At 29.5% G+C, this 13,689-nt stretch overlaps 3 protein-coding genes across 4 annotated transcripts; all 3 read right to left on the bottom strand.

Annotated features, from left to right (window-relative positions):
• Nucleotides 1-555: 555 nt before the first annotated feature.
• On the bottom strand, nt 556-2,904 carry LOC108566174 (alpha-tocopherol transfer protein-like). 2 transcript variants are annotated; one of them, XM_017925943.1, is made up of 7 exons: nt 2,756-2,904; nt 1,683-1,839; nt 1,380-1,632; nt 1,208-1,318; nt 1,046-1,151; nt 826-987; nt 556-755 (listed from the first exon to the last, which is right to left on the bottom strand). In XM_017925943.1, the coding sequence occupies exons 1-6, from the start codon at nt 2,862-2,864 to the stop codon at nt 836-838; spliced, it is 888 nt and encodes a 295-aa protein (XP_017781432.1). In that variant the 5' UTR covers nt 2,865-2,904; the 3' UTR covers nt 556-755; nt 826-835. The 2 variants fall into 2 exon arrangements, with proteins under 2 accessions (XP_017781432.1, XP_017781431.1); XM_017925942.1 differs by having other exon boundaries at nt 556-987.
• Nucleotides 2,905-6,861: 3,957 nt separating this feature from the next.
• Nucleotides 6,862-8,909, bottom strand: LOC108566172 (alpha-tocopherol transfer protein-like). Its single transcript, XM_017925940.1, has 6 exons — nt 8,791-8,909; nt 7,747-7,903; nt 7,444-7,696; nt 7,284-7,394; nt 7,119-7,224; nt 6,862-7,067 (listed from the first exon to the last, which is right to left on the bottom strand). Exons 1-6 carry the CDS (start codon nt 8,897-8,899, stop codon nt 6,916-6,918), a joined length of 888 nt encoding a protein of 295 aa, XP_017781429.1. The 5' UTR covers nt 8,900-8,909; the 3' UTR covers nt 6,862-6,915.
• Nucleotides 8,910-10,723: 1,814 nt separating this feature from the next.
• On the bottom strand, nt 10,724-13,373 carry LOC108566173 (alpha-tocopherol transfer protein-like). The gene is made up of 8 exons (XM_017925941.1): nt 13,279-13,373; nt 13,029-13,227; nt 12,657-12,792; nt 11,584-11,740; nt 11,282-11,534; nt 11,119-11,229; nt 10,959-11,061; nt 10,724-10,902 (listed from the first exon to the last, which is right to left on the bottom strand). The coding sequence occupies exons 3-8, from the start codon at nt 12,763-12,765 to the stop codon at nt 10,751-10,753; spliced, it is 885 nt and encodes a 294-aa protein (XP_017781430.1). The 5' UTR covers nt 12,766-12,792; nt 13,029-13,227; nt 13,279-13,373; the 3' UTR covers nt 10,724-10,750.
• Nucleotides 13,374-13,689: the final 316 nt, after the last annotated feature.

The following is a 13,689-nucleotide window of genomic DNA, read 5'->3' as shown; positions in this document are numbered from 1 at the left end:
ATGTATAAGAGACATCAATTTTATAATATAAAATAAAAGGAAAAAGGTAAATAAAATTAAACCAAAGTTTATACCGGAATATTTGATGTTCTATTCGATTTTAATTTTAAATAATGCGAATTTTTAGAAGAACCGAAACTGGAACGACAATCATTTATTTGGAACATAACCGTAAACGGTAACGCAATTTGGTTCAACTCTCTACTTAATATAAAGTAGATATAATAATAATTTCAAAAATATAATCTGTATTATATATGTAATCTCTTTATCTTCAGTTAATTACCTTATGACTTGCATTTGTGAGTTTGGAACGTAGTTTAATCTCCAGGGTTTGTACGCAATTTTTCAGAAACTATTATTTTTTACACTTTTAAATTTTAGTAAGTTTATCCATTGTTCGTTTAAAACAAATATAATATAAATTTAGCAGACAATTTTCTAGAAATAAAACTACAGTAAGAAGTTTTTTTTATTATCTATTATTTTTTGTACTGCGAATTCAAAATGTGTGTACATTTTTGTATATTTATGACTGTTATAATAAATATTGTTTATTAATTGAATTTATCGGTGATTATTTATTAAGAAACATTTTAGAAAGTATTGAAATTATTAAGTGCAAAATTTGAGCTTTTTTAAGGTTATAGCAAATCAGCGTTAATCGAGGCAGCACTAAACGAGGTCTTACTGTAGTTGTACTGTGACCCAATTATTTAGAATATAATTTTTTGACCTTGCGTCAAAGGTGACATCTAAAATTTAAAGCGACCCATAGGTTGAGAAACGCTGCTATAGTTTATCCTAATTATTTAAATCTACCACCTAAAAATCTCTAATCAATCTCCATTTTCTTGAAAGTCCCTTCTACTCCAAAAATATCTCCAACATTCCTTGGACTACCCGGCCTTTTGCTTTCATCCACCACCAATTTCTCTTCTTCTTCGAAAAAATTTTTGTAATCGAAGAATTTTTGTCTGAACGCGTCTGAAAAAAAAATCCGTATAATATTAACAAATATAATTTTATATTCAGAATTATTTACTGTGTATTTCGAATACAGATCCAACGCTTCCTCCAATTTCATTCGGCAAACAGTTTTTATCCACAAATTCGAATAGAGTCTCGTTATTTCCACTGTGCACTTGTAACTGAAATTACAAATACGCAAAATCACCTGACATTAGCATCCTTACAAGTCTACTACCATTTCCAATAATTCTTTTTTCATGAAGGGCTTCATTAAAAGCATAAGTTTATCCATGAATGGAACGGCATTCGCGAAGTGGAAACCCTTCAATCGGAACGGCAACGCTTCCTAAGAGAAGTTATAAGTTATATAGTGTTTGAATAAAAAAAAAAATAATGAGATTCCTTACCTGCAAGAAGAACATATATTTTTTAACGGTCATCACACCCATCTTCATAATGTGGGTAAGAGAATATCCTTCTAAATCTATAACAATTATGTGACCATTTACAGTCCCAAGCTCTTTCAGTGCAATTGATGCGGCCATATCGAACATTTTGATGAGATTGTTATAGACGAATTTATCAGTATTCGTATCGACCAGACGGAAATATATTATGCAGTATCCTTCTTTGGTTAATTTCGGTAGTGGTGAAATTGTGCTACAAATATACGTTAATTTATTTTACGTAATTTGTGTAATAGATCTTACAGAAGGTCTAAGGCGGTTTGGATATCAGGGTTGCTAGGATTGCGATTTGCAAAGAACTCCGGGCAGAACTTCCTCACCGTCAAGTAATTATCAATAGTTTTCTTTGCTGCTTCGTTATTGTAGTAACAGCTATGAAGAAATATTATCACCTGATATTCTAAAAACACAAACACATTTTCATTTTTAATATTTCTATATTTAACAATAACTTACAATAATAAATTTTTTAGAGAAAATATTGTGTAACTTCACTGCCATTGTTACAAATTTGCACATTATACAAATTAAACTTTTCTTAAGCAAAATTTGTATATTGTAAAAAGTATTTTTTAAATTAATAACGTGTATATATTGATGTAATAATACCAACCTATTATGTAAGAAAGTGTTACGTGAAAATAGATAAGAAGAAAATCAAAACTAAATACGTTTAATGTATTAAATTTACATGATTGGATTTGCAATTTAAATAGTCGAGTAGTCTGTACGTGAGTTTTCCATTAAAAACTAAGTATTGGTAGTTAACAAAACATAAACATCATAAATTTAATTGCATTTTAAGGTCTAACAAAAATAGCAATTTTTCAAATAATATATGGTGGTACCTCGGTATACGTTAGCTTTGAAATAAATATTACGTTTTAATGGGAAAAAATGTTTTGTTATACAACCTTTTTTGGAATGTCAATGTCACATTTTAGAAACATTCATGTTTGATTTAAGTCCACGGATATGACGTTTATGAGGTTTCACTATATATTTTTATGAATGTATTTATTTCATCAATGTTACTGAATTGTATTTAGAAATGATATATTAATTGACCTTAGCTCTATAATTATTAAAAAAAAAAAACTAATAATGATATTTATAGCTACAATAAATTACTATAATATAAAGTCAATACAATAATATAACAAAAAAAAAACTACTGCAAGAGCTATTGACCATTTTTTTTTACTTAAATTTTGAATTATAATTATCAAAAAAGTTAATAAGATTGTTGTTGTCATTAATCAAATAAGAAAAGTAATATACGACAAAAAACAGTTGAATTTACAATTTTTAATTACCTGTAAGTGGTGGAAAATGTGGCTGATGCTGTAGCCAATCCATTAGAGCTTGGACATTCTCCTTTTTGAGGTCTTTGTTATTGCAATAGTGAACTTCACAGTTCGACATTTTTACTGTAATCACGATTTCTCAGCAAAAACCACAAATAATATATAAATTTAAATGGAAAGCGCGCGCATCGATAATTGATGATGAAGTTTTTCTATAATAGACAGGTTCGTTAATAATTAGATTTACATAGATATTTTCGTAATTATATGTGGAACTTCGGAACTTAGTAATTATTTCTGCTGTATGAATATAATTTGTTTGTTTCTAACGTTTTTTCATCAATTTTAAAATAGAAAAATAATGCCTTGTGTATCTGAAAAAAATAAAGTAATTTAGAGATTTTATCAAAACTGTCAATTTTTATCAAACTGCGGCGAAAACATACAATAAAATAGAAAGAAAATGATATCGAGTAGGTGTAATCAATCACCATTAGTCACTAACAAATCTTTATACAAAGAAAGTTATGATTTGTGTTAGGTGGGATTGGAAATAAATATTGTGTTGTGTAGAAACTCAAACCCAAACAACCAGACTAGTAAAAAACAACAATTCAGGAAAATCGTCTATCATGATGAAATCGGCAATGTGCCTTGTTTCGTAACGACAATTTTAATCTGACTACTCATTATTCTTGGAGTTAGACTGGTATGTGTTAATCCACTCGACATATTCATCACAAATTAGATCTTGTGATTTCCTGTTGTTCATGTCTTTGCTTAATTTTCTTAACGGAAAAAAACTGTAACTCTGTAACTCGACTTAAAAAACACTTTGGTAAGTTATTCGTCGAAAAACCATTGACATTCGGAATTATGAAACATAGAGAGGGTTTGTGAATAAATATTATTGTTTGATCAATTATTATTTGCGACATTGCAGAACGTTATAGTGGCTACTTTCGCCGACGACATTGCAATTCTTGCTCCACAGGACAACCCGACAACTGGTTCACCGGTTGCTCGCTGTCAACAACAACCCCTTACCATAAGCTAATGGAGCCAAGTACCTGGGTATTCACCTCAACACTGGAGGAACCACATAAAGGATAAAAGAAAAGGAAATAACTTGGCAGAAATTCACATATCTCAGTTGAAACTAATATATGTTTTCTTTATATATTAAAAGTTATTATAAAACTCTTTTGGATATACGGCATTCAATTATGGGGGCTTGACACCACTATTGATGTGATCCAGAGATTTCAATCAAAGACGCTAAGAATGGTCACAAACGACGATATTTATTCCTTCACCGACACCAGATTAATTAAGGAAGAAATAAGTAAACTCAGAATTAATTACAAACTTTACAATCGCCAAGACCTACCAAATCGTTTTTAGAATAAGCAGTTCGTTAGTGCGTGTCTTGATTGTGCGTGAGTCTTCAATGTATTTATGTTAAGGTTGGTTACTGGACCAATCCCTTGACTTATTAATCTATAGTTTTCTTTGCTGCTTCATGCTATAGTAACAACTATGAAGATATATTATCACCTGAAATTCTAAAATAGCAATTGCAGCGAAACTGCAATTTTAACTTTAATTAGTGGAATATTCAAGGTGCGCAAAAATAATGTTTTGAAATATTTTATTGAAATAATTGGAATTATAAAGATGTGTTTATTTATGACTGTTCAAATAGTTGTTATTTCTATATTAAAAATATATATTCCTAAATGTAAATACCAGTCTGTGAGCGATATAAAAACCGGTTATAAAAGCAGCCTAACACACTATGAATTTATTAGACAATACTGAACATTTAAAAATAAAACTAAATTATTATTACATTTTTATTTGTTATAAAAATGAAAACTGATTTTTTTGATTATCATTACTTGTGAGTGGTGGAAAATTTGTTTAATGTTTTAAATCAAATCTCTGTTTATGGCGTAGTAAACTTCATAGTCCGACATTATTTGCTAGCATTGATTTATGCAATCAAAAATGAAATTATTTATTGGAAAATGTAAAGCGCACGTCTAGAAATTTAGGAATTTCTTGCCCCTCAAATAGTTAAAATAAATGAAAACTACGTAATGAAAAATTATTTTTTGGACCATTATTACCTGTGAGTTGTGGAAAATGTGGCTGATGTTTTAACCAGTCCATAAGGATCTGAACGTCGTCCCTTCTCAAATCTTTGTTTTTTGGCGTAGTACACTTCACGGTCCGACATCACTTGCTAGTATTGACTTATACAATCGAAAATTAAATTATTAATTGGAAAATGTAAAGCTGCGTGCGCTTTACACTGCAAAAAAATACGTAAACAAGATCATGCTTTTTGTTGCAAATGCATACATTATTTATTATAATTTGAACCTTACAAATCATTATAATGGTGAACTATACGCCGGGAAAGATTATCCAATTAATGTCAACCGCGATCTTAAATTTACTCAATGTTCACATTGATGAACATATTGTGAATAAAATTACACGACATAAAAAAATATTTGAACTTAATTATTTAATATTTAGATTTCTTTATGTACATATTATACATTCAGAATTTTGTTAAATTTATTTACCAAAAAAGTATAGGTGCGGCTCCTTATATTTTCAGGTTGCTCACTATGGCTCCTGCTGCAAAAAGTCTGTCCACCACTAGCATATATATCTAATTATGTATTTGTATAAATAAAAACATATTTTTGTTCAGATTCAATGACAAAAAATAATGAAATACATTTATTTTTTGAGTATCCGACGCCGACTTGACCGTCGTCGAGTTTTCAGGTCCAGACGGCCCAATTGAACGTCTCCGACTTGATCATCGCCAACTTGTTAGTCGCCCACGTGTTTGTCGTCCACTTGTCCGTCGTTGAGCTGTCGTGTACCCCAATATAAATATATGATCGATTAATAATAAAAACATTCATTGCTACAAATCACCATAGTACAAACTCAACAAAATAACATAATAAGAAAATAAATAGGTCTTTCTACCATTTGATCAATTATAATGAATAATAATTAGTTTGCATTTACTTGTTTTCCAAATTTTTGTTCCAAATTTTTCAAACTCGGTTTTGTAACTCAAAAGTCAAGAATTATTATAAAGTCAAATTTTATGCATTCACTGTTTATGAACAGAAGCTAGTCGCAGTTTCAGGAATTTCTTTATAATTTTGATGTATTTTTAGTTTATTATAAAATCTTATCTTGCTATCTTTCCAATATATTAAAAAGTAACTAGCAACAACACCGTCTTCTAGAAGCACACACATTTCTTCTCTACCTAGACTCGTACAAATATCTTCTCCACCAGAGTCCTCAACCGTCTTTTTTCACGGTTAGATCTAGACTCCTCACAATTTTCAGTGTTTCTTTGCGAATTCAACATATTTATATAAGTGTTCATTATCTGGTAATAGATCGTTGTCGGCTTGAATATTCTCTTGTCCGCTAGGTCTTTTTGTCTAGATATAACCTTATAATGATATTATGTTTAGTTGGTATCTAGATACATTTGGCAAAGTGGTCCTCAAAGTTGAAAGTCATACACTTAGGTGGAAGTGGCAACGTGCATTGGTTGGTTGGATGCAGGCATTTGGAGCACTTGTTTTTGTTTGGACAATCGTCCATTGCATACGTGAAATCCTGACATCCAGCTCAAGGTATCGGAAAGTATTTGTGCACATCTTTACGGCGCATTTTGTAGGTTAGTTGCCTCATCACCTTAGAAATGTTCTCTTGTATAGGGTAGCTCATAGGGGCAGTCACGCAATTCACGCAGTCGAATTTGGGGCAATGAAAAACCTTGAGTTATTAATGAAAAACGATGAACCCATAAATAGTCAATGTTTGGTGTGAATTATGGACTGGAGGTGTAATTGGACCTTCCTTTTTTGAAAATGATCTAAATTTTTGTGGGATTAGACAGCTGCGATCTCGTTATCACTTCACGCACGTTTAGCTTGAAACCGTCCAAAGTTTTTTATTTGGTACTTTTCCGTATCTGTTGGACAAACAGGCTCTTGTAACGTTTTGAAGACCTCAGCACCGTGTCCTGAATCGAACTGATATAATTAAATTTAACTAAATAATCGAGGAAATGGTTCTTTATTAAACATAATTTTAGTTACAAGATCTAATGATCTTTAATCAATGTCTAATTTCTTGAAAGTTCCTTCGATACCAAAAATATCTTTTGCATCCCTCGGATTTCCTGACCTCTTGCTTTCGTCTACCACCATTTTTTCTTCTTCCTTAAAATAATCTGCGTTTTCCAAAAAAAACCTTTTAATCGCAGCTAAAAATATTCATTTAATTTCACCAAATATAATAAAGCTCATATATTTACTGTGTATTTCGAATATTGATCCAACGCTTCCTCCAATTTCATTTGGCAAACAACTTTTATCGACGATTTCAAAGAGGGTCTCGTTATTGCTATCGTGAACTTGTAACTGTTACAATAATTTTTAATTTTAATAAATAAACATTTACATAAGGATCAAATGTATACCGAATCCAATAAATCCTTTTTTAGGAATGGTTTTATTAAAGCCAGCAATTTGTCCACGAATGTAACGCCATTAATTAAGTGCATACCCTTCAACCTAAAAGGCAACGCTTCCTAAGAGAAGTTAGATTAATATTTACCATATTAGAAAGAGATTTAATACCTGTAGAAAGAAGAAATATTTTTTTATAGACATTACACCTAACTTCATGATGTGAGTAAGAGTAATCCCTTGTAAATCTAAAATAATGATGTGTCCGTTTACAGTTCCAAACTTTTTCAGAGCCAATGATATGGCCATATCGAACGTTTTGACCATATGGTTGAAGTTGAAGTTATCAGGATTCGGATCAATCAGACGGTAATACATTACGCAGTATCCATCTTTGGTTAACTTCGGTAGCGCTGAAACCGTGCTACAAACAATCTGTTATTCTTCTAACATAATCTTCGAACTAAAACTTACAGTATATTTAAAACGCTTTGTATCTCTGGATTACTTGGATTACGATTTGCAAAGAATTCCGGGCAGAGTTTTCTCACAGTCAAATAATTATCTATAGTTGTCTTTGCTGCTTCGTTGCTATAGTAACAACTATGAAGAAATATTATCACCTGATATTCTGAAAACGCAATTGCATTTATGTTTTCATTAATTAAACAATAATTTTCAATAATAATTGTTTTTATAACATTGGAAGTTAAAATTGTAATTACCTTGGAAATAAAACGATGATATCAATTTATCAAAATATAAATAAATTTACTATTAATTGCCATTCAATAGTCCAGTTTTTCATTAAAAAACGTGTTGCAAGTAAATAAAGAAATAAGCGGCATCGAATAAATTACATCGACGATAAAATAAAAAATATAACTAAAAATTCTGTTCAATATCTGCTTATAACTAATGCCAAGTATTCAATTATGAACTATTATGACAAGTTTGTTTTTTGCTGGAAACTATTGCATGCATATATTAAATTGTTTGATTGTTCTATGTGCAAAAAAGTGATAATTTAAGTATTTAATATTATAAAATATATAAAAAATGAAGTGAAGCTTAGGAAGCAATTTGGAATATTTTGTTTTAATAATAGGTATTATAAAGATGTATGTACTTATATATATTTTATCATTACATTATTTAGCAGTAAGAATTTCTCACATTGTGTGGATGAAATGAATTTTTTATTGACAAAATATAAATATATTGTAAAAAAGTACTACACATAATTATTTTTAATACATCAATAACCGGTATTTTTTGTGCGCTTTTATTGGTGGAACTGATTATTATTCCAAAATAAACTTATTTTATTTATTATAAGACATAATTATTTTGTTAGTTATATTATTAGTTTCACATAAATAAATAATGTTAAAAACGTTAATAGAAGTTATTTATTATTAGTATATTCACAATTTTTATTTTAATCTGAATAAAATTTAATATTGCTTTATGAGAAATGAAAACTACGTTAAAAAAAGACAAATTTTAAACCATTACCTGTGAGCGGTGGAAAATGTGGCTGATGTTTCAACCAATCCATAAGGAGCTGGACGTCCTCCTTCCTCAAATCTTTATTTTTTGAGTAGTATACTTCGCAGTCCGACATTGCTAGTTAGTATTGACTTGTCAGTAAAAAGTCAAATTATTTATTGGAAAATATAAAGCGCACGCATACGTACAAAGGACAAAATGACGTAAATATAATTAATATGTTTGTCTTTTCGCATTTGTTAATTATTAATTTTTATAGTTATATAATTATTTCTGATTTTATATAAATATTAATTTAATAACATACAAACAGCAAAACTAGTGACAAGAAAAAGGGAAGTCCCAGATTGTTCGCCTACTACATCATTTTCCAAACTTGTGTTCAGACATATTGGTTTGTTTTTTGCGCAAAGTTTAGCAACCATTGTAAAAAGGTCTCTGAAGAAAAAGACAGACTAAAAATAAAAAAAGAGAAGTAGAAAATAATGTGGTCATAATTAATAAACTAGATATTTCGATTTTTTGTTGTTCTTTGCAAATCGAATTCGTATTCCATTCCACTAATTCCACGATAAAAAATATAAAGATTATTGATAAAAAGATAAAATACTTAATACTTAAAAATATTGAGTTTTTTTTAATTAATTTAAATGGAAAAAATGTTTTGCTTAACGAATGTTTCACGTAAGATTCTGGAATGAATTCTGCTCGTTCCACTGTATTTCGTATTTATTTTAGAAATATTTGAAACACGTACATATCATCTAAATTTTACATATAAATTCTGCAGCAATGCATGAAACAAAACTCGATGCTATATTTCAGAGGTAAGCACACATGAGGGCAAAGAGAGTCGCAATCCAGTTTTATAAAGAGCCACGCGTAGAAACACAAATTCATTTTTGGTATTTAATGTAATTGCATATTTTCACATACAAAAATATAAGAAAACATAAAAAATATAATTATTCACCCAAATATCCTTCCCAAATTTAAATATCCCACATTATCCCTGTTTCAATACCTTATGTTCCTCGGAGTCACATTCGCCCATAGTTGCTATATTTATTCTTGTAACACTAACCTTCAAAGGTTTGCGTACAATTTTCCAAATGTATCGTTATCATTAGTTATTTTTACGATATTCATGTAATATTTTTTCAGCTTCTATTATTTTTCTTACCGCAAAATATAATACAGTAGTACCTCGGATAACGAAACTTCGATTTTCCATAAAAAATGTTCAAATTTATGGACAAACCGCGAAAATAACATTGTATAAATTGAAAATGAACATGGTTTCAACATGGTTGATGAAAATAATGTTATAAGTTGATTGAATATAGAATATGATGGGTTTTTATTGGAAGATTTATAAAACCTTGTCAGGTTAGAAAGAAAATGACGACTAAATTAATGATAAATATTTAAAAAATGATAAATTTTAAAGATGATTTATGAAAAAACTTAGTACAGGTAATTGTTAAATTAATGAGAAAAATAAACAAGTTTAGATTCATATTTTAAAATTGTTAAAGCTTTTATTCTCGTTCTAAAAACGTAATTTTGTTTAACGAAATATTTTGGCTGATCCGATCCTTTCGTCAAACAGACCATAAAGTTGGCTGTCCCAATAATTAGTAATTTAATTTTTATAAACAAATTTAGAAAATATTTTGTTATTGATAAATCATACAACAGTGTGTATATACAATTTTATTAAAAATGATAATATTTATTGCAACAATAAATTACAAAATAATTACACTCAATACAATGATACCATGATAAAAATAATATAAAATTCAACGCAAAGGGCAAAGGGCTATCGATCAAATGTTTTTCTGCCATTTTAATAATAATAAACATAATTTATTGCATAAATGCTCTTTCAAACATAAAAATTGACTTATTGTCTTTTTTTATATCTCAATGTGACGTAAAATTAATAAAATATATTTTAATTCTAATCGATATCCAATTTCTTAAAAGTTCCTTCGACTCCAAAAATATCTCCTTCATTCCTCGGGCTACCCGGTCTTTTACTTTCATCAACTATCAATTTCTCTTCTTCCTTAAAATATTCTGTATTCTCCAAAAATTTCTTTTTGAGCTCACCTAAAAAATAATCAATTTAATTCTAAGAAATTTACCAATTTAATCACAATAATTACTGTGCATTTCGATTACTGAACCCACGCTTCCTCCAATTTCTATCGGTAAACAGCTTTTATCGACTATTTTGAATAGAGTTTGGTTTCCAGAATGCACTTGTAACTGAAATAATGAAAATGTAAAAAATACCTTTTAATTCTATATTTATAAGTATAATACCGTCTCCAACAATTCGTTTTTTATGAAGGGTTTTAATAAGGCCATAAAAGTGTCGATGAGAGAAGCAGCATTCACGATGTGTAAACCTTTCAACCTGAACGGCAACGCTTCCTAAGAGAAGTTACATGTATAATATTTGAATGTAAAAAAAGAGATTCAATACCTGCAGGAAGAACATATATTTTTTCACGGCTAACACACCTATCTTCATGATATGCGCGAGAGTGTACCCATGTAAATCTATAATGATGATGTGTCCGTTCACCATCCCAATCTCTTTAACAATAATGGATGAGGCCATATCAAACACTTTGATAACATGGTTTAAAATGAATTTATCAGGATTTGAATCAATCAGACGGTAATATATTACGCTATATCCTTCTTGGGTTAGTTTTGGAAGAGTTGCAATAGTGCTAAAAAAAATATGTATTCCTCTCATATACATTTAAAGCTGAAACTTACAGCAAATTCAAAGTGCTTTGGATGTCGGTGTTGCTTGGATTACGATTTTTGAAGAATTCCGGACAGATTTTTCGCACCGTTAAGTAATTATCTATTGTTTTTTTTGTAGCTTCGTTGCTATAGTAACAACTATGAAGAAATGTTATCACCTGATTTTCTGAAAAAAAAAAAGCATTTCTAAGATATTTTTTTGTCAATTTCATTAACAATCTATTGAACATTGATTAGGAAGTTATGATAAATATGAGTCACGGATAGTTGAGAAGAAATTATTTTGAACAAAGTAGAAGGCAAATGAAATGCAAATTGTTATTGAGTTCCAAGTGAATTAGGAGACCATCGAATGGAAACTATTACCGATCGGACAGTTTGAGGTGAAATAAAAGAATGTTTCTAACTCTGAAAAATTCCATTTTGCAAAATGTTTGAGAATTTAATTAGATCAGACAGGATATGTTAAACGACATAATATGAATGGAAATGTATAAATAAATATAATTTATTATTCATTATAAACCGGTCACTGTAGGATACAATATTTCAAATATTTGGTGTTTAAAAGTTGTAAGTCAATAATAACATTAAGTATAAATATTAATAATTGAATTACATGTTAAATACATCATTAGAAAAACTAGAAATACAATTTTTATATAAATAATTTGAGAAATACCAATGTCATAACTTGTAAAATTTTATTATTTCTATTGACAAACATGTTAGGTGAATTAATTACTAAAAAACATAATAATTTTGAAATAAATAATAGACATAGACAAGGCTAATGCATATAGCAGGCCATAAAATAGAAAATAAAATTGTACATACACTACTGTAATAAAAATTGCCAAGTCATCATTTTTACTTTATTATATAATATAGCTACAATCTAAATTAATTAAAAAAATATAACTTTGTATGCTTTTGTAAATAATTAGCCAACTATAATGAATGCATAGCTATTGTCGTCTCATGTTTGAATCGTGTGAAAATGTGTTTATTGCCTATGATTTTTGATAAATATTTTTATTTCTAGATTTTTGTAGATTATTTCTACTTTTGTAGATTATTACCTGTAAGTGGTGGGAAATGTGGCTGATGTTTCAACCAATCCATGAGAATCTGCACATCCTCAAACTTCAAGTCTTTGTTGTTGGCGTACTGCACTTCACAGTTCGACATTGCTAATGAAACGTGTTCGATCTGGATCTAAAGCAATTTATGAACAAATTGGAGGATGCACAATAAAGCGCACGCATACAGGACAGAAATTGAAAAATGCAAGCTGATTGTGATGAAATTATAATATGAATGAGTAACCTTGATACGCTGTAATTATTAATGTTTCATGATTTTGTTAAAATACTTTATTAATACCTCTTCTAGTCTGGTCAATATAATGCTGTAAATTCTAAAGAAATTTTACAGAAAATTATATTTTATACCTATGATTTTATTCTTTATAGATTTAAATATCTTCTTGTGAGGTTTACTGCATTCCTCGATTAGTCCGGTTTTAAAAAGTGTGGTATTTAGATAGAACCGATTATCTGGACAAAGTATTGCTATAGAGTGAAACCTCAGTTGTCGAACATAATTCGTAACTAGTTCCAAAACGGATTTGTTCTAAAACCGAGTCATTTTCTTCAAATTAATTCTAAATAGAAATATTCAGTTTTAAAACACTAGACTTACATTGGGAATGCACCTAGGCACGAGAATGACTTGGAAGTACCATATCCAGGCAAAACGTGAACAACTAGAAATAAAATTTAGATAGATGCATAGGCTGCTGCGCGCAAATTCTCAGTAGACTTTGGAGAACAAGTTGATAGTGTACAAAGTCATATTAAAACCAGTCTGGACATACGGTATCCAATTATGGGAACAGCAAGCGCAAGTAATATTAAAAAAATCTAAGTATTGCAATCTAAATGTATTAGAAGACTCGCGGGTGCACCATGGTACATCACCAATAAGAGACTGCACAAGGACTTTGAAATGAAAATGGTGGAAGGGGTTGCCAAAGATTTCTCCAAAAAATACACAGACTTGATTCGCATACGAACTTGTTGGCGGTCAACCTTCTCGATAATGGCGTGACAA

This window comes from Nicrophorus vespilloides, unplaced genomic scaffold, assembly GCF_001412225.1.
Source record: "Nicrophorus vespilloides isolate i.1.1-1 unplaced genomic scaffold, Nicve_v1.0, whole genome shotgun sequence".
Lineage (NCBI taxonomy): Eukaryota > Metazoa > Arthropoda > Insecta > Coleoptera > Silphidae > Nicrophorus > Nicrophorus vespilloides.
This window is presented reverse-complemented; position numbering and strand designations above follow the sequence as displayed.